This window comes from Polyodon spathula, chromosome 2, assembly GCF_017654505.1.
Source record: "Polyodon spathula isolate WHYD16114869_AA chromosome 2, ASM1765450v1, whole genome shotgun sequence".
NCBI classification, from domain to species: Eukaryota; Metazoa; Chordata; class Actinopteri; order Acipenseriformes; family Polyodontidae; genus Polyodon; species Polyodon spathula.
Window position 1 is genome coordinate 108,721,186 of NC_054535.1, and position 22,256 is coordinate 108,743,441.

At 42.8% G+C, this 22,256-nt stretch overlaps 2 protein-coding genes across 2 annotated transcripts in view; one reads left to right on the forward strand and one right to left on the reverse strand.

Annotated features, from left to right (window-relative positions):
* Positions 1-22,256, reverse strand: part of LOC121327399 (dedicator of cytokinesis protein 2-like) — a 457,752-nt gene that overhangs the window by 194,440 nt on the left and 241,056 nt on the right. The window lies entirely within an intron of this gene.
* Positions 2,310-22,256, forward strand: part of LOC121307231 — a 65,728-nt gene continuing 45,781 nt past the window's right edge. Inside the window, exon 1 of the mRNA XM_041239372.1 lies at positions 2,310-4,450. Within this exon, the coding sequence (XP_041095306.1) occupies positions 2,376-4,450 (2,075 nt within the window). The 5' untranslated portion in view covers positions 2,310-2,375. The remainder of the gene's footprint in view (positions 4,451-22,256) is intronic.

The window sequence follows — 22,256 nt, forward strand, 5'->3', positions numbered from 1 at the left end:
TATAAATATCATATGGGAGATACTGAAATTGGAGAAGGAATCTATGAAAAAGACCTAGGAGTTTTTGTTGACACAGAAATGTCTTCATCTAGACAATGTGAGGAAGCTATAAAAAAGGCTAACAAGATGCTCGGATACATTGTGAAAAGTGTTGAATTTAAATCAAGGGAAGTAATGTTAAAACTGTACAATGCACTAGTAAGACCTCATCTTGAATATTGTGTGCAGTTCTGGTCACCTCGCTATAAAAAAGATATTGCTGCTCTAGAAAGAGTGCAAAGAAGAGCGACCAGAATTATTCCGGGCTTAAAAGGCATGTCATATGCAGACAGGCTAAAAGAATTGAATCTATTCAGTCTTGAACAAAGAAGACTACGTGGCGACCTAATTCAAGCATTCAAAATTCTAAAAGGTATTGACAGTGTCGACCCAAGGGACTTTTTCAGCCTGAAAAAAGAAACAAAGACCAGGGGTCACAAATGGAGATTAGACAAAGGGGCATTCAGAACAGAAAATAGGAGACACTGTTTTACACAAAGAAGTGTGAGGGTCTGGAATCAACTCCCCAGTAATGTTGTTGAAGCTGACACCCTGGGATCCTTCAAGAAGTTGCTTGATGAGATTTTGGGATCAATAAGCTACTAACAACCAAACGAGCAAGATGGGCCAAATGGCCTCCTCTTGTTTGTAAACTTTCTTATGTTCTTATGTAAAGCTGTCTAGACATGCCTTGATGTATCTGGAATAGTGTGGGTTAACTAGCGGACTAAATAACAGAGGTACCTGACTCTGTGACATGTATTACAGAATGGAACTGTGAAATCAGGCTATGGACTGTATCATTAGACTACTAAAATTAATTTGGTCTGCGCTTGTATCTGCAAACCGCTTCTGCTCTCTGTACTGCCTTCTGACACGGACCACCCCAAAGCAGGCTTGTCTTTACAGGATTCCGCAAGCCTCTGCTTTTAAGACTTCTGGTCCCATCACAATTTTACTAAAGTATTAGAGAGTTTTTGGGTAGCAGTAGTTGTTTCCTGTCAGATAACTTACATTCTTTCTGAATTTCACCAATGAATAAAAAATGAGGCTGTAAACCCTCTTTTGCATGTTTATCAGTGTTCACTGGTTAATCAAATTGAGAGTGTATTTCTCACACACTCTTTACAAAGCGAGTCAGGTCTGCCATATAAAGAGAAGATGCACTCTCAAATTGATTAGATGTAACCACCGAACACTTATTACAAGTCATTAAATCTAAATCAAAAACAAACAGGAAGCTGATATTAGCATATTTAGAGTGTGAGATCGGCACTGTCATTATAATTGCTGCTAACTGGTTCCAACAGGGACGTGACTTCTCTTACTTTTCTGAGGGCCACCACAGAGTCAAAGTTCAGGCAAATTCAAGTAGCTTAACACCTGATGAGCCTTGTTTACATGTTTACAAAAAATCCCTGCAAATGAAGGAGGAAGTAAAGCAGCTGCTAACAAGCTTTTCTTTTGTCTCTAGGCGCTGGCTGGCCATTCTGCGGGCTAGGGAGTGGAGCGATGGCCAGAACAGGACTGCCAAGCTGTGCCCACCCTGGCTGATCTCTACAATGAGCCCTCATCGCCAGCCACTCGGCCCACCACGCTCTGCACCACGGACAGCCAGCAGCACCTTGCCAAGCACACAACCCTGGCATACAGAGGCACGGCCTTCACCTCTCAACTTGTCACCTCCTCGCCCTGGAACTCAGCTTATTCCCTTTTTATAACTTCACAGTATCCACGAGGACACGCTAGTGTTAGCAAACTCGATGAGCAGTATCCCACAGACAATAACTCAAAGCCATGCGCGCCAGACCAACTGGACTGCTAGCTCAGAATCCTCTGACTCATACAAACTGGAGCTTACAAAAACAACATCTGCTATTAAATCAATTTATCAGGAGTGCTGTCTTTAACCATCAGTGAAAACAAAATGAAACTTCAGCCATGTGATCCCAATGGGTCAACTGAACTAACTGAACTCTAATAATAGTAAAAAGACGATATGCTCTACTTTTATTCGATCCATGCTCAACAGTATTCACTGGCATTTTCTTCACCGTTCTGGGATGCCAAATTCCATCAAGTACAATCATAACAGATTATTTAGCATTAACGGCAACCCAAAAAGGATTATACTCTGTGTAATTACTAAGCCCCCCCCCCCCCCCCCCCCCCCAACCCCCCCCCCCCCCCCCCCGTAGGAGCTTGTCTCGACGTCTTTACATTATTATATAAATAATAATAATAATAATAATAATAATAATAATAAAATACAAAACAGCTAAGTTTGTTTCTGTGTGGAGGACATTGTCTTACGAACATAGTGTTACTGTGAAGATATGGTCAGCAAAGAACCTAACCATATACTGGCTCCAAGTATCAGCTTAAACCAGGAAAAAAACATGACTGTGAGATCAGTGCTGCTCAACAGGGACTCCCCGGACATCGAGACGCGGCTCAAGCGCAGGCGCAATCGCACACAGCAGGTGCGCTTCAAGGACCAGGTGGACGGGGCCGAGGAAAGCCCCAGGCCTGAACCCAGCAAGAACATTGGCTTCAACAACACCGGGCCGGCTGTCACTGTGGAACCGGACCAGGGCCCAAGCAGCAAGCCTGAGCCGGGCCCTAAGAGTCTTGCAGAGAACAGCAGGCAGCAGCAGGTTGTGTCTGCCAATGGGGGTGCAGTGGGAGCTGTGGCATCAGTGCTGGCCAAAGGGGGCCCCAGGAAGCCCTGGAGCCAACCCAGGCCATCCTCGCTGACCCTGCCTAACCCCAGGAAGTGCTGCATGAGCACTGCCATCCAGACTTCCCCCAGCCTGCAGAAACAGTTCCCCATGTTCAGGTTTCGAAGCAAAAGCGTGGGGGACTTTGGGGAAACAGAAAACCCCAAAGCGGAGCCAGAGGAAGGGACCCTGTTTGCAAACAATGAGGTGCAGCACATGCCGGGCAAGCAATGCTGTCAGGGGGAGGGAGCTATGAGGTACTGGGAGACAGCAGTGGAGGAGCCTCTGAAAGCTGCCCAAGTCAATTGCACTGGATCCTGCAACTGCCTACCCAGGAACCAGGACGTTCCGCCCCAAAAATGGAATTCTGGAAGCCGGAGAAATAGAACCCTGCAAGGCCAGGAAGGGCTCAGGTGTTCAGTGCCATGGGGCAGGCCTGCTCCAGTCCCCCAGGCCTGTGACGGTTCTGCCTCCTCTCAGTGCGATAATGTTGCCCAGAATGTGCTGTGGAGTGAGCAGTGCCTCTGTGACGGGAAGCAGACTCCGCAGAGTTCCGACTCAGCTTGGTTTTGTCACAGTAGAAGCTCTTCAAAGAAAAGGAACTGCTGCAAAGGCTCCTGTTCTGCACCACAAAATGTGATCGTGCCACAATCAGGGCACCATGATGAAGCCAGTGCTGCAGTGAATAAGACACAGATCCCAACCCAACAGTACCAAAGATATCTGGTGGACAAAGAAGGACAGAGAGACCTTGGACAATCTCTTCCTTGCAATTCAGCACCACCTCCCAAAGCATCGCAGGATCAAAGGTGCAAGGAACAGAGAAATTCCTGCACTCCAGTTCCTACCCTGCCAGTTTCTAAACCCTCCATGCAAACCTGGGGCTGTTCTGGGGGGCAGAGTAAAGGGTCTAAATGTGATCTGAACTGCCGTAATTGTCATCTCACTAACAAGGTCCTAATCCACCACACGTTGCCCCGAAGTCAAGTTTCTGAACCCCAGAATGTAGTTCGACACAGCGGAGAAGGCTTAGCGGACTTGCCTAAGGTGGTCGAACACAGATCAGTAAAAGCAGAGCAGTTGAATCCAACATCTGAGTCAATGAAGGCTCCAGACGCAAACAGGTCTGAATCAGAGCAGTGCAGAGAGAGAGTATATAAGACATCTCTATTGAACTCCGACGAGGGCCCCAGTCCTGGCCAGAACCAACATTCGGAAGCAACGGACAGGACTGTTTTTTACACTGAACCCCCAGCTAATTCTCATGGAAAACCCAAGCCACCAGAACCAGCCAGCGAAGAAAGCCAGCCGCAAACCCTTCAGGGCAAAGCAGAGCTTTCAGATCGAACTATACAGACTGTGGACCGGGCAGGGGGGATTCCCCTGACGGCCAGCCAGTCAGAAACCCTCAAGCAGGTCCATGAGCTGCTGGAGCTGGTGGCCGAGGCCAAGGGGCAAATTGATTTGGCCAAGATGAGGGGGGGCCTGCTGTCACAGGGAGGTCAGAAAGAGGGCAGGCCTCTCACAGGCAACATGGAGCCGGGCTCGATTCAGCCAACGCAGTACGAAATCAGCAACCTGCAGTCCCGGCTGCAAAGCATGGAGGACGTCCTGGAGACCAGTCAGCAGACCATCAAGGTCCTCCTGGATGTGATTCAGGACTTGGAGAAAAAAGAAGCAATAAGGGATGGGTAAGTCTTGAGTTTGCTGCTTCTGTGGCTGTTGTGGTTGATTTCAATGGTTCTACAACAAGGGTGGGCTTCCTGAGCTAACGAAGGTGGGCTTTCATGTGGCGCCCAAAATTGTCTAAATAAAACAAAGCATTAATTGAGAAGCGGTTATATTCTCCTTAATGTAAATATGCAGTTCTGTGACTAACTTTATATGTGAAAGCTGATAGTATATTATAATGGTGGCACAAGGAATGCTAAGAGGGTCAAGACAGAGGAGTGCGATTAATACGCATTAAAACTGAATTGCCAAAGAAACCAACGCGTTAATCGCAGAAGGTAACTGCAATTAATCAGCAGCCCTAATATATATATATATATAGCATACTGTAGTGTGTCCCAATGAGTTTGGGTAACTGAATGCTCCCACGTGATCAAGCTACACATTGTATTGCTCAGTGATGTACAAAACAAGTCTGGTACCTCGTGGATCAGCTATTTCTCTATTGACAGCATCGCCAGGGAGTTGAGTCAATCCTGGTTCACTGTGTTTCTTATAAATGTTTTTATGTTCTTTAGAGTTGAAACCACCTCTTAGATTGTGCCGTTGTCGTGTGATGAGAATTCGCAGTCATGTTACAGTCTCTTAAAATGTATCCTGGAGATTATTTACAACAAACAACCAAAATAGCACCATAGCACAACTCAATTCTGGCTGCCCATATATAACATAACGTTCAGTTCAATCTTTCTTTGTATGTGCTGGCTATGCTTGCACTGTGCTTGCATTGGAAAACACTGGTTTTGTGTCTTTCAAAGAAGTCACTTTGCAATAACTTGCATTCACACACTTTGCTGCTACTCCTGTTGAACTCGGCAGTAACTCTCTCAACATGGACTCTCCTTTCTGGAGCTGACTGTACAACATGTCAACATGGGACATTATATCACGAAAAAGAAAAAGAAACTATCTGCCTGCCTTAAATCTTCTGGCCTCACGAATAGCGTTGGACTCAAAATCTCCTGAACTTTCCATTGTCTTAAAGCATTCAAGGAGGTCCTCTCTGTGTTCGGAGACAATATTAACTGACCAAATACTAAAATTCCATCTTGCTGCTGCCCCTCTCAAAAGCCTCCTGCTTACTATGACATTCAACACTTCAGTCCTCTTTAGAGAGCGAGAAAAGAATGCTGGAAAGCCAAACAAATAACAAAAGAAAATTTTAACTTGCAAGATTTCCTTCGAGCAGTTCGTTCTGCATGGTTTTGAAGTGCAGTCGAGCAGTTCGTTCTGAATGGTTTTGAAGTGCAGTCGAGCAGTTCGTTCTGCATGGTGTTGAAGTGCAGTCGAGCAGTTCGTTCTGCATGGTTTTGAAGTGCAGTCGAGCAGTTCGTTCTGAACGGTGATGAAGTGCAGTCGAGCAGTTCGTTCTGAACGGTGATGAAGTGCAGTCGAGCAGTTCGTTCTGAACGGTGATGAAGTGCAGTCGAGCAGTTCGTTCTGAACGGTTTTGAAGTGCAGTCGAGCAGTTCGTTCTGAATGGTTTTGAAGTGCAGTCGAGCAGTTCGTTCTGAATGGTGTTGAAGTGCAGTCGAGCAGTTCGTTCTGAATGGTGTTGAAGTGCAGTCGAGCAGTTCGTTCTGAACGGTGATGAAGTGCAGTCGAGCAGTTCGTTCTGAACGGTGATGAAGTGCAGTCGAGCAGTTCGTTCTGAACGGTGATGAAGTGCAGTCGAGCAGTTCGTTCTGAATGGTTTTGAAGTGCAGTCGAGCAGTTCGTTCTGAACGGTGTTGAAGTGCAGTCGAGCAGTTCGTTCTGAATGGTGTTGAAGTGCAGTCGAGCAGTTCGTTCTGAATGGTGTTGAAGTGCAGTCGAGCAGTTCGTTCTGAATGGTGTTGAAGTGCAGTCGAGCAGTTCGTTCTGAACGGTGCTGAAGTGCAGTCGAGCAGTTCGTTCTGAATGGTGTTGAAGTGCAGTCGAGCAGTTCGTTCTGAATGGTGTTGAAGTGCAGTCGAGCAGTTCGTTCTGAACGGTGCTGAAGTGCAGTCGAGCAGTTCGTTCTGAATGGTGTTGAAGTGCAGTCGAGCAGTTCGTTCTGAATGGTGTTGAAGTGCAGTCGAGCAGTTCGTTCTGAATGGTGTTGAAGTGCAGTCGAGCAGTTCGTTCTGAATGGTTTTGAAGTGCAGTCGAGCAGTTCGTTCTGAATGGTGTTGAAGTGCAGTTGAGCAGTTCGTTCTGAATGGTTTTGAAGTGCCCTTCATTAAACACTGTTGCAGTTTTCACATGCTTCTCCATTGCACTCTACAGAGATACAAAATCTACTAGGCTCCTAAACAATCCTTTATTCAAAGATGACATTGTGATCAAGTAATGCCAATTCAAAAGCACCACAGAACCGCACACAATCGATTAATTTAGACAGAATGTACCGATTCCTTTCAATTCCCTCGTTATGCTTTCTTATCCCAACATGATATCTTCCTTCCAATTCTGTTGCAATATTTACATTGCCAGCTTTATTGCGTTGTCTAAGTGGCGTTTATGTGGTTCATGTTTCTTAATTTTTTCTGAAAGATGTTTTAAGTTATTCACTTCCGTTTGATTAAAGCAGGGTGATGAGGTCCTGATCTTTTCTCCTAAAGTTTATAACTTAGTCCCAAGAATGGTTTCACGAGTAACTGTATTAATCTTGTCAACTGGTAGAAATGAACCTTCATGCCAATTATCATTTCCTAGGTAACGACCGCAGCGCAGAGAGCTCGGATGGTGAATCCAGTGCCCCAGGTCCCACTAAAAACTAAAAATAAACATCAATGTGGCGGGGCAGCGCCCTGACACCCTGTATACACGAGCCGCCACTGCTGTAGGGTAAAGGCAGTATTCCCATCAAAATGAAGCCCAACAGAGACTGATGGCCCATGCACAGCAGCTGCTCTCTTCATATCCCACTAGACCGCATTCGGTAGATACTGATAGACAGTTTCTTGTTGTGCTACACAAGGTTTGGTTTGTCGATTACTGTAGAGAAGTGAAAAGAATTTGAAGCCCGTGGCACTTCCTTACTTGATCAATTTTCTTGCCTACTGGCTTCTTATCCGTCTCCTTGTTAGGTTATCTACTATGGGTATTAGTAGCAGTGCTCCTTTTCACTAGGCAGACCCTGACAGCTACATTAGCTTCAGATTTATTCTAGAACACCTGCTTATTTATTCAAGACATCAGCTTGAGAATTAACTAGCCCTATCATGAGTTTTGCATGGTGGATTGCACAGTTATAGTTCTTAGTAATCTACAGTAATACCTCCAAGGTCTCCAGGACTTTGCTGTGCCACAGATGACACAGAGTTGTGAAAAGTTTAAACTTTGGAATCTATGTGTGATATTGTTTAATTTGATGCTTTGTCAGCTCTCTTTAAATAGCAGCGAGTCAGGTTGGAACAGCATGCGACTCTGCAGCCCTCAGGATTCGCCTCCTCCTCTCAGTCACCTGAGTCTGAGGAAGGGAATGTGTGATTAGCGCTTGCATTAATAACTCAGAGGTGTTTAAGGGCTTTCAAACAAGAGATTTGTATAAAAGGGACACCCTGGGAACATTTCTTCCACACAGACAAAGTGCAGAATGCTAATCATGTGTAGGTCTTAACTGCATTACTGTACAAAAAACAAAAAATGCTTTTAAGAGGTCTTGCTTTGTACTGGTCATTCAGGAAAAGAGAAGGATCATACTATCATCGTCCTTGCATGCCTGCTCTTATAAAAGTTTACCTCACTTGACTGACTCAGCCGTTTTACAGTTTTCCTGTGCTTTTCCCATGGTTATACTATGTATTTACAGTAGATTATCTTGGTTTGCCATGTTTTATAATACGCTTTACCATACCTCTGTGGGCTTTACAGTGCTTACCTATGCTTTACCATGTTTTCACTGTGCTTTATTACACTGATCTATGATTTTACTATGGCAAACTTTTAGGGTGGGAAATTATTTTCAAGTGACAGATATTGGTGAAGTACAGAACTGAAAAAGAAAAGCCACAGCACTGCTGGAGAGGACTGCTCCTTTGAACTTGCTGATGCAGTTAGTGAAGTGCCTGGGCCTGCAGTACAGATAAAAGGTACATCTCTGTGTCTTACCCTTTTGATCTGATCACATGGAATGGGAGCAAGACTTTTCCATTTTCACTAATGATCTCTACTGGGTACAAACGAGATGAGGTTTAGAACAGCGTTTGTGGCAGGAGAAACTAGGGGTTTCATCAAGGACAAGGAGTGTTGGAATAGTGGACTGAGTCTTATTAGACAAAGCTGGAGACTGAGAGCTTTAAGGTCCTAGAATGTGTAGATGAAGTATAAGAGGCTACCACCTGAGTATCCATCGATGGCAATTAACCTCTGAGTGTTCCTTCCCTCACATTTACAACTGAGTATCCATCGATGGCAATTAACCTCCGAGTGTTCCTTCCCTCCCCTTTACAACTGAGTATCCATCGATGGAAATTAACCTCTGAGTGTTCGTTCCCTCCCCTTTACAACTGAGTATCCATCGATGGCAATTAACCTCCGAGTGTTCGTTCCCTCCCCTTTACAACTGAGTATCCATCGATGGCAATTAACCTCCAAGTGTTCGTTCCCTCCCCTTTACAACTGAGTATCCATCGATGGCAATTAACCTCCGAGTGTTCGTTCCCTCCCCTTTACAACTGAGTATCCATCGATGGCAATTAACCTCTGAGTGTTCGTTCCCTCCCCTTTACAACTGAGTATCCATCGATGGCAATTAACCTCCGAGTGTTCGTTCCCTCCCCTTTACAACTGAGTATCCATCGATGGCAATTAACCTCTGAATGTTTTAAAAGCCATTTGGAAGTGAACATTCCTCACATCCAGGGTGTTGACATTTTCACTGCCCTACTGTGGACACAAATTGAGAATGAATATATGTTGCAAAACTAGCAAATGCAACTGATTCATTACATAAATGTGACCTTTTAACACCAGAACGACCAAGGGGGTCATTTCTCTGGAATTTGAATTGAAATTGTGATGCATGTGTTTAAGATACATAGCTGTGCTTTCCTGACTTTTCTTAAATATATGTCCTAATTACCCTGACAAAGAAAGAGTCGTGTAGCTGCAAAAAGGAGATAAAATACTGTCATACCTATTCATATAAAACATATTATAACAATGACATGTTGTGGTATTATTTGTGTTTATCAGTCAGTTTTATTATATCAGTCTGCATTCCTGTGATAGAAATACAATGAGTTCTGGTGATAAATCTCCCTCCCGACCTGTGAGGGCGCTAAAGAACAGGAGGAGAAGTATCTGGAAGGGCTGGCCTGACAGTTCGTTTCCGGGACCGGGAAGTGGGTCAGCCTGGAAAGAAGCGAGACTCTGTTGTAAACCGTATTGATCTGAAAGGTAAACAAGGGGCAGCTGCAAATAATAAGTCAGCTGCAACCGTTTACCTAGATGTCATGCGGGAGTACATATAGGGGCCAGGGTAACGCTGATCTTTTCCTTCATTTGGGTTAACATTTGGAGAGAGAAGGATCGAGAGAGGAGCTCTCGTTGTTAAAGAGAATTACGTGTCGTGTTTTGTTGTGTTTGTCTGTGTTTTTCACCACCAGACAGTTAAAGCACTACTCCAGAGCTGTCGCCAAGGGTCAGCACTGTCCGGAGCACCCCTGCACACCGCACTATCTGTGATGCACTGACCACCATCACGACTGCACTCACCCAGGACTGCTCACCGCACTATCTGTGATGCACTGACCACCATCACGACTGCACTCACCCAGGACTGCTCACCGCACTATCTGTGATGCACTGACCACCATCACGACTGCACTCACCCAGGACTGCTCACCGCACTATCTGTGATGCACTGACCACCATCACGACTGCACTCACCCAGGACTGCTCACCGCACTATCTGTGATGCACTGACCACCATCACGACTGCACTCACCCAGGACTGCTCACCGCACTATCTGTGATTGCACTGACCACCATCACGACTGCACTCACCCAGGACTGCACACCGCACTATCTGTGATGCACTGACCACCATCACGACTGCACTCACCCAGGACTGCTCACCGCACTATCTGTGATGCACTGACCACCATCACGACTGCACTCACCCAGGACTGCTCACCGCACTATCTGTGATGCACTGACCACCATCACGACTGCACTCACCCAGGACTGCTCACCGCACTATCTGTGATGCACTGACCACCATCACGACTGCACTCACCCAGGACTGCTCACCGCACTATCTGTGATGCACTGACCACCATCACGACTGCACTCACCCAGGACTGCACACCGCACTATCTGTGATGCACTGACCACCATCACGACTGCACTCACCCAGGACTGCACACCGCACTATCTGTGATGCACTGACCACCATCACGACTGCACTCACCCAGGACTGCACACCGCACTATCTGTGATGCACTGAACACCATCACGACTGCACTCACCCAGGACTGCACACCGCACTATCTGTGATGCACTGACCACCATCACGACTGCACTCACCCAGGACTGCACACCGCACTATCTGTGATGCACTGACCACCATCACGACTGCACTCACCCAGGACTGCTCACCGCACTATCTGTGATGCACTGACCACCATCACGACTGCACTCACCCAGGACTGCTCACCGCACTATCTGTGTTTGCACTGACCACCATCACGACTGCACTCACCCAGGACTGCTCACCGCACTATCTGTGATGCACTGACCACCATCACGACTGCACTCACCCAGGACTGCTCACCGCACTATCTGTGATGCACTGACCACCATCACGACTGCACTCACCCAGGACTGCACACCGCACTATCTGTGATGCACTGACCACCATCACGACTGCACTCACCCAGGACTGCACACCGCACTATCTGTGTTTGCACTGACCACCATCACGACTGCACTCACCCAGGACTGCTCACCGCACTATCTGTGATGCACTGACCACCATCACGACTGCACTCACCCAGGACTGCACACCGCACTATCTGTGATGCACTGACCACCATCACGACTGCACTCACCCAGGACTGCTCACCGCACTATCTGTGATGCACTGACCACCATCACGACTGCACTCACCCAGGACTGCTCACCGCACTATCTGTGATGCACTGACCACCATCACGACTGCACTCACCCAGGACTGCACACCGCACTATCTGTGATGCACTGACCACCATCACGACTGCACTCACCCAGGACTGCACACCGCACTATCTGTGATGCACTGACCACCATCACGACTGCACTCACCCAGGACTGCTCACCGCACTATCTGTGTTTGCACTGACCACCATCACGACTGCACTCACCCAGGACTGCTCACCGCACTATCTGTGTTTGCACTGACCACCATCACGACTGCACTCACCCAGGACTGCTCACCGCACTGTCTGTGTTTGCACTGACCACCATCACGACTGCACTCACCCAGGACTGGTGACCGTCTGTTTGTTTTGTTCGGGGCTGTGCCCTGTTTTTGTTATCCCTGTGCTTTACACATTGTTGTGTATTGCCGGGCATTTATTTATTTTATGGTCACCAGACCTGGAAAAGAAATAAAACACTTTTCATTGGATTACCATTGTCTGCCTGTCACTCCTGCACCGCATCACCACTACACCTGTTCCCCTTACCAGCCACTTTGCCACAATTCCTTCAGGGAGCGGTCTGTTTCTATTGTTTCAGTGAGCCTTGGTTATAAATGAAGCCCATCCTACTGACATGTTTATTTATTCATGTCATTTCGATTCTAGTATGTCTGTGTATAAACGCATAGCTTCAGTTGTATATATGTGCTTTGTTATGTAGGCAATATAACCCATTTATTTTAAAATGTTTTCATACTTATTTACATCATTATAGTTTTGTATGTATATGATATACCTGTATATACACACATTAATTTTCCAATATTTGTTTATTTAATTTTTTTACCGCTTTATGTAATATTTATTTACAATGTTTCGGTTATGCAGACGCTTTAGATGACGACGTTCTTTGATATAACTATGACTGATATTCAATAGTTTCTCCGGTCATTATAATATTTGTGTTGTTTTTAATACACATTGAGCAGTCATGGTTGTTCTAGGTATGCCTATAAACACAGTCGTTCTAGTGCTAAAGCCGAAGCGAGGTACTGCTGTTGCAACAGGGATATGTAGTTTCTTATCAGGTTTAAGCAGAGAGAACACCTTGCCCAGGACTACAACCTCACAATTCACTGCAGAGATGAAACTAAGGAAAGCGAAAAAAAAAATAATTCCATATCAAAAGAATAAAAAAGCAAAGGCAAATAATCACTTATAAAATATAAACAAGTGTTAGTTAGTTTGATCAGAACAGCTTCTATAAAAATAACACTGCCAGATTGGTATTGGTTGATACTCAGTAATTGTGTAAACAGGGGGAAAACGCCATGTTTTTGTGTTGAGTAATAAACCCCTTTTATTGCATTGTATTAATCAAAATTCCTTAAAGGTAATTACTCAGAAAATATGAGTTTCGGAACACTCCTAATAGAAACACAATACAATTGAGATTCCTTAAAGATAATTCACAACACTCCTAATAGAAACACAATACAATTGAGATTCCTTAAAGATAATTCACAACACTCCTAATAGAAACACAATACAATTGAGATTCCTTAAAGATAATTCACAACACTCCTAATAGAAACACAATACAATTGAGATTCCTTAAAGATAATTCACAACACTCCTAATAGAAACACAATACAATTGAGATTCCTTAAAGATAATTCACAACACTCCTAATAGAAACACAATACAATTGAGATTCCTTAAAGATAATTCACAACACTCCTAATAGAAACACAATACAATTGAGATTCCTTAAAGATAATTCACAACACTCCTAATAGAAACACAATACAATTGAGATTCCTTAAAGATAATTCACAACACTCCTAATAGAAACACAATACAATTGAGATTCCTTAAAGATAATTCACAACACTCCTAATAGAAACACAATACAATTGAGATTCCTTAAAGATAATTCACAACACTCCTAATAGAAACACAATACAATTGAGATTCCTTAAAGATAATTCACAACACTCCTAATAGAAACACAATACAATTGAGATTCCTTAAAGATAATTCACAACACTCCTAATAGAAACACAATACAATTGAGATTCCTTAAAGATAATTCACAACACTCCTAATAGAAACACAATACAATTGAGATTCCTTAAAGATAATTCAGAACACTCCTAATAGAAACACAATACAATTGAGATTCCTTAAAGATAATTCACAACACTCCTAATAGAAACACAATACAATTGAGATTCCTTAAAGATAATTCACAACACTCCTAATAGAAACACAATACAATTGAGATTCCTTAAAGATAATTCACAACACTCCTAATAGAAACACAATACAATTGAGATTCCTTAAAGATAATTCACAACACTCCTAATAGAAACACAATACAATTGAGATTCCTTAAAGATAATTCACAACACTCCTAATAGAAACACAATACAATTGAGATTCCTTAAAGATAATTCACAACACTCCTAATAGAAACACAATACAATTGAGATTCCTTAAAGATAATTCACAACACTCCTAATAGAAACACAATACAATTGAGATTCCTTAAAGATAATTCACAACACTCCTAATAGAAACACAATACAATTGAGATTCCTTAAAGATAATTCACAACACTCCTAATAGAAACACAATACAATTGAGATTCCTTAAAGATAATTCACAACACTCCTAATAGAAACACAATACAATTGAGATTCCTTAAAGATAATTCACAACACTCCTAATAGAAACACAATACAATTAAGATTCCTTAAAGATAATTCACAACACTCCTAATAGAAACACAATACAATTGAGATTCCTTAAAGATCATTCACAACACTCCTAATAGAAACACAATACAATTGAGATTCCTTAAAGATAATTCACAACACTCCTAATAGAAACACAATACAATTGAGATTCCTTAAAGATAATTCACAACACTCCTAATAGAAACACAATACAATTGAGATTCCTTAAAGATAATTCACAACACTCCTAATAGAAACACAATACAATTGAGATTCCTTAAAGATAATTCAGAACACTCCTAGTAGAAACACAATACAATTGAGATTCCTTAAAGATAATTCACAACACTCCTAATAGAAACACAATACAATTGAAGATTCCTTAAAGATAATTCACAACACTCCTAATAGAAACACAATACAATTGAAAATCCTTAAAGATAATTCACAACACTCCTAATAGAAACACAATACAATTGAGATTCCTTAAAGATAATTCACAACACTCCTAATAGAAACACAATACAATTGAAAATCCTTAAAGATAATTCACAACACTCCTAATAGAAACACAATACAATTGAAATTCCTTAAAGATAATTCACAACACTCCTAATAGAAACACAATACAATTGAAATTCCTTAAAGATAATCACTCAGAAAATATGAGTTTCCGAACACCTAGTAGAAACATAATACAATTGAACATAATCCATCAAACCAATGTTTAAATAACTCAATAACAAGTTCAGTTTGCTTTGTAAATAAGACTTGCTTCAAAAGCCTCTCTGCAAAGTTTTACTAGGGAATCGTTACTGTAAACTGAGTTGCAACCTTTAAAAACCGGACAAGTAAAAATGATCCTGTTCCTTTTCAATGAGCTTTCATGGGCTATGCAATCAGTGTTCAACAGCATTGCTCAGCTTCAAGGCATTTGTTCTCCTTTCTACAAAAAAACTGGATTCCTCAATAAAGCTGTGTTGAACATAATGGTCTTGCAGATTATGCCAGTTTCTTATATTTATTTACATATTGTACACTGATCTGAAGCGTGACCCCAGTGATAACATGGCCTAATTATGTGATTAAGAAAGTAAGCATGCGAGTAATTAGCCTGCGCTACTCCAGTGCTGTTCTGTATCTGCTACACTAATTAATGTGCTTATCATGGTATCTGTCCACTCCTGAATAATGTTCTAGCTTTCCGCTGGAGCTGATATTAAAGAGAATGCATTGAACAGGGATGTGCATTAAGTTTGAGCATCAGCATATTACACAGCTGGGTCATTCTGTAACTTTCTGAGCACAAACCTATTTGGAAGTTTTTGTTTGCCTGGCTATATCCCTTTATCATCACTTTCCTGTACTGAAGCACTGCCTGCACCCTGCAGAGGAACTGAAGAACACCCTATACTGTGTATACCCTGCAGAATGACTGAGGAACTCCCTATACTGTGTATACCCTGCAGAATGACTGAGGAACTCCCTATACTGTGTATACCCTGCAGAATGACAGAGGAACTCCCTATACTGTGTATACCCTGCAGAACGACTGAGGAACTCCCTATACTGTGTATACCCTGCAGAACGACTGAGGAACTCCCTATACTCTGTATACCCTGCAGAATGACTGAGGAACTCCCTATACTGTGTATACCCTGCAGAATGACAGAGGAACTCCCTATACTGTGTATACCCTGCAGAATGACAGAGGAACTCCCTGTACTGTGTATACCCTGCAGAACGACTGAGGAACTCCCTATACTGTGTATACCCTGCAGAATGACTGAGGAACTCCCTATACTGTGTATACCCTGCAGAATGACTGAGGAACTCCCTATACTGTGTATACCCTGCAGAATGACTGAGGAACTCCCTATACTGTGTATACCCTGCAGAATGACTGAGGAACTCCCTATACTGTGTATACCCTGCAGAATGACTGAGGAACTCCCTATACTGTGTATACCCTGCAGAATGACTGAGGAACTCCCTATACTGTGTATACCCTGCAGAATGACAGAGGAACTCCCTATACTGTGTATACCCTGCAGAACGACTGAGGAACTCCCTATACTGTGTATACCCTGCAGAATGACTGAGGAACTCCCTATACTGTGTATACCCTGCAGAATGACTAAGGAACTCCCTATACTGTGTATACCCTGCAGAATGACTGAGGAACTCCCTATACTGTGTATACTCTGCAGAATGACTGAGGAACACCCTATACTGTGTATACCCTGCAGAATGACTGAGGAACTCCCTATACTGTGTATACCCTGCAGAATGACTGAGGAACTCCCTATACTGTGTATACCCTGCAGAATGACTGAGGAACTCCCTATACTGTGTATACCCTGCAGAATGACTGAGGAACTCCCTATACTGTGTATACCCTGCAGAATGACTGAGGAACTCCCTATACTGTGTATACCCTGCAGAATGACTGAGGAACTCCCTATACTGTGTATACCCTGCAGAATGACTGAGGAACTCCCTATACTGTGTATACCCTGCAGAATGACAGAGGAACTCCCTATACTGTGTATACCCTGCAGAATGACTGAGGAACTCCCTATACTGTGTATACCCTGCAGAATGACTGAGGAACACCCTATACTGTGTATACCCTGCAGAATGACTGAGGAACTCCCTATACTGTGTATACCCTGCAGAATGACAGAGGAACTCCCTATACTGTGTATACCCTGCAGAATGACTGAGGAACTCCCTATACTGTGTAAACCCTGCAGAATGACTGAGGAACTCCCTATACTGTGTATACCCTGTACGTATAGCCTTGATTTCCAGGCAGTGAATACATTCAGATGTAAAGGAACAGTATGTGTTGCACGGAGGTGATATTAGTCAGTCTTGCTGCAGAAAGGACATTCTTAAACATTAACCACCCCTGCGTCTGTGTCACTCTGCATCATTCCTGGTGTCATTAAAAGCAATTACTGCAAGGTCAGGGTTTTTTTTGTTTGTTTTTTACTACTATCTTTTACTGTGCTAATCAGTTAAATATTTAATGATACCAATGAAGCCTAGAGGACTCAGTATCCTTGTGCTTCACTTCTTATACTAAACAACATGCATCCAGGGATGGGAATAAGACTCCTATTGCATAGCAGTTTCACCCATTCCAGGTTTTAATACAAGCTTGATCAGCCACAGTGTATAATTAAAGAGCTCAGGCTTATTAAACTCATAACCAGGAATCTGTGCATCACAAATACAGGGAATACTGGACTGCTGTAAAATTCTGCACATTTCTTTAAGTTATGAGGAACAACCTATGCCGTATTATTTACCTGAACTGTAATCTGCCCAGTTAAAACCACACACTGACCGGCTTCAAGACAGTGCTGACCACAGTACAGATCTGTAGAAACATGGAAAGCCACTCCAAGATTAAACTGGAAACAAATAGAGGGGATTCTTACTCATCTATTCTACTCCGGGGGGTGGGTTTCTGTGCAAACCTTTCTCCCTCAGGGTTAGAGGGAAGGAAAGGCTACATTTAACTGGTAAATGTGTTACCAGCTCGTTGGTCTATAAAATAACCGGTATATCTGCAGGTTAACCAGCTCAGCGGTCAGTGTATCCCAGACACTACTGTACCGTTAAGGACTGGTCTTATATCCCTCGCGTAATCTAAAATGATATTAAACAGCAGAAATCAGAGAATTATTTTCTAGATCAAGCAATGCAGCAGAATTCGGAACAGTGTGACCCCACCTATATGAGTGCATGCAAGACAGATTTCCAAAATCACTAAATTTACAGGGTGATTAGAAAGTAAGTTTGCCACATCAATGCATTAGCCAAATCCAAGAATGTCACATGGAGCGCCTTCCTCTCCTTTTTTGCTGATTGAATTTGTTGCCAGATTACGCTGATGTGTTCCAAGGATCCTGGGAAACCTGGAATGCCTGCTTTTTGTATTGAAATGTCAACCTACCTAATAGGTAGGTTGACAATCTATGAGCAATAATGCTAAAGAAAATCTTGTCTTCTACGTATAATAGGGAAATAGGACGAAACTGACCGATGCTTGTAGAATCCTTTTCTTTTGATATAAAGACTCCACTTGCTCGGCGCCATGCTCTTGGTACAACGTGTTTTTCCCATGCCACTTTCATCAATTTCCGCAGAATTTGTAGAACTACAGAAGCACTTTTGAACTCCATTAGGCCCTGGTGATGATGAAGCCCTTGCTTTTTTCACAGCTTGCTCTACTTCTTTCCACTTAGGTGCACAGTCCTCCATTTAGTATTCGAGTGAATTGATAGGTGGAACATCTGAAGGAATTGACATAGGCTCCTGCCTTTTTCAATTTGTACGTGTTTCCTCCAAATATCGCTACAGCTCAAACTTAGATGATTTTAGTGTGCCATTTTTCTTGCTGGTGAATATCTTCTTTACAAATTTGAATGGATCTTTATAAAAGTTAGTTCTCGCCCGCTCCTTCTTTTTGTGGTGTTTCCGTAGGCGCTCAGCTCTGCGCAATGTTGCAAACTTATCTTTTATGACCCTTTGTAAGAGATTGAGTCCCTCCTTCTGACTTTGTTCTGCTTTTCTCCATTGCTTCCTCAACTGCCTCCTTTTTCTAACTAAGCTTTCAATCTCTTGCTGCCGTGTAGACTTTCCAGGAATAGTTTGTACTTTTTCTTTCCTTATTTCAATTCCAAACCTCTCGCTTCCATATGCGTAGATGATGTTCGCAAATTTATCCAGCTTCTTTTCAACTGTTCCATTTAACCTTTCCAAAGTAAAACAGAGATCCGTGTTTACTGTGTCCCACGCAGTTTTCTCACAAGCTCTTGGCCATTTAACTCAGGCTTGTGCCGTTGAGGTTCTTTTCTCTCTTATGCTGGTTTGTCTGACCCGGTTCGCAAGGATCATTAGGTTCCTCATTAGTTGTATCCACGCAAGTCCTCCTCACGTCTATGACAGGGTTGCTGATATCCTGAGAACTGTGGTTTGCTTCCTGTCGCTGGATCTCATTCGACTTACTTGACTGACTTCGTAAGAAGTACTGATCAATGCGATGTCTTTGTCCCTTCTCACTCAAGCATTTCATTCTCCCTGATGAATCTTCAAACCCCTGACCGTTGTTGCCTTGCTCCAACCGCAGACACAAACACTCTAACCACTGAGCTACTCAAACCCACGACCTTCCACACTGCAGCCCAGCACTCTAACCGAGCTACTCAAACCCACGACCTTCCACACTGCAGCCTGGCACTCTAACCACTGAGCTACTCAAACCAACTGCCTTCCACACTGCAGCCCAGCACTCTAACCACTGAGCTACTCAAACCAACTGCCTTCCACACTGCAGCCCAGCACTCTAACCACTGAGCTACTCAAACCCACTGCCTTCCACACTGCAGCCCAGCACTCTAACCACTGAGCTACTCAAACCCACTGCCTTCCGCACTGCAGCCCTGCACTCTAACCACTGAGCTACTCAAACCAACTGCCTTCCACACTGCAGCCCAGCTCTCTAACCACTGAGCTACTCAAATCCACAGCCTTCCACACTGCAGCCCAGCACTCTAACCACTGAGCCACTCAAACCAACTGCCTTCCACACTGCAGTCCATCACTCTAACCACTGAGCTACTCAAACCCACTGCCTTCAAATGTTGTGTTGTAATTCATTGTTATTCATTGTCAATCACTGTCAATACCATTAACCTGTATAGTATAAATATAAATAAATCCTGGGTACTTTACATTGACAGTCTCTACTACATGGCAATTACACTGTAATGACACATTAATTACATGCATATATGTGTAGTTACAATGCAACAACATGCTTTGGTACAAAATGAAAATAGCTTCTGCGATTACACTGGATTGAAAGACAAAGAGAAAGTAAAACGGAAAGTCTAAAATCAAAGAATTCTATTAAGCTTACCACTGAGCTAGTTTAAATTATGGTTAATTTCTATGTGCATAAAACACAACTGAATGAATAAAATTGACATTAGGCTCAACTTTGATGAGAAAAATACAGTTTCCTTGTGGCACGTTCCTGCAAGTGAGAGAAGGTGAGGAAACCCAGCACACAGGTGAAGACTTGGCATGACATACGTGGTGCATGTCAGCCCAGGTCTTATCCGCTGTTCAGAAAAGCCAGCCGTGCAGATACAGACCTGACGCTTTGCCTTCTAGTGCACTACCTCATTGCACCACAGGGGTCAGTCTTATACCAACTATTTCTTCTTGAACACACCAGCGTGTCACGTTGCTTCGTTTCGCTGTACCCACGCGTCAATTCCCTTTCCCGAGTAAAAAAGTACTTTACAGCATTCCATTTAGCGCGGAAATCCCCTCCCTCCCCCACTGCTGCTCTTTCCTGATATACAAAGAAAATATGGCTGTGCTTTGGGAGACGTGGAAAGTGTGACATCATCAGAAGAGGAGGAGGAGGAGGAGGAGGAGGAAGAGATTCGTACTGTACACAAGAGACCTTTCCATTTGACTTGAACTGCTTAAAAAAGGAGATTGTCTTCTAAAATAAAGAACCTTTGTCTTTAATCTTCTTTAGTACCGTGCCTGTTAAAAAACAAAGCTAATCACAATATGTGTTCACGCATATTTGTATGTGCGTGAGTGTGTGTGGGTGTACTTTTTATCTGTATAAACATGTTGTCTGTAAACAGTCAATAATGTTACTAGACCACAGTTTTACAGCAACTGATTATGCAGCAAAAGATCTGACTGTTACATCTTGATATGTTCTGTTTAATAAAGTCTGAATCAGCAAAACAAAATACATACAAATAAAATAATCAGCAGTCATATTAATTAATTGCGCAATGCGAATATCGCTTCCTGAGTTAATTGTATATGCTAGGTTTCAGATCGATCTTATAAGTCAATGCAAAAGACATTTTACAAAGCTACAACATACACTAACTGTATTTCACACACTTCAAATAATGTATCCAATCTGAAGCAAGTGAAAACCTTGCAGTCAAATTTAAAGTAAAATATATGAACATTTTAAAACTAGAAGCAGTTACAGTGTTGTTTTAAGTTATTTTATTATGGGCAGCCCTCCAACTCAATGGAAGATATTTTGAAGCTGCAAACACATCATTTCTTAGAGGAACAAGACCACTTTAATGGCATAAAACAGGAAACAACTCTTGACTGGTCCTTCCTGCAACTAGGTTTATACTGTTAAATGTGTTCTGTTAAAATTGTTTTATTCAGAAAAAAAAGTCTTTGCTTTTGCTTCAGAATGAAATCTTCTTTTATACAGTAAACCAGTGCTTCTGTCATGGCAAGTATTTTGAACTGCCTTAGTTAGGGATCACTTCCCTTCAAAAGAGCAGGACGTGTTTTTCCTTGTTTGTTTAATATTCCTTTAATAAAGTACATGCAGGAGTTCCAGGTGCAGCTCTGTGCAGAGATGCCATTCACACTGGCTGTGCCATTTGGTGCTACTTGCATGTTTGTGTTTGTAATTAATGCGTGATCACTAAGTACATATTGAACCTGTTATGCTGAAACATCTGCCCAGTTTTGTAGTTTTGCAATTACTAAAAATGTTTGCTTGGTTTCTTAGAGCTTCTTAATTGTAAAAAAATGAAATAAATCAATGCATTTGCCTTGACGCTCGGCAGACAGTCCTTCTGTTTGCCGCCCACTTTTTAATAAAGCCAGGCGCCTATGATTGAGACACAACATTCTTGGACTATTACTTCTGACATTGATTAAAACACTGAATTGTTGTACTGCTTTTAGAATGAAACATGTATAGATACCAGAACTGACTCAGTGTTATTGAATAAGAACGTATACTGGTCCAGAGGGTATTTACACGCAAAGGGAGTAGAATTTAGATTTTTGTTATTATACAGTTAAATAAAATTATGCAAAAGCTTTATTTTTACAGTTGGTTATTAGTT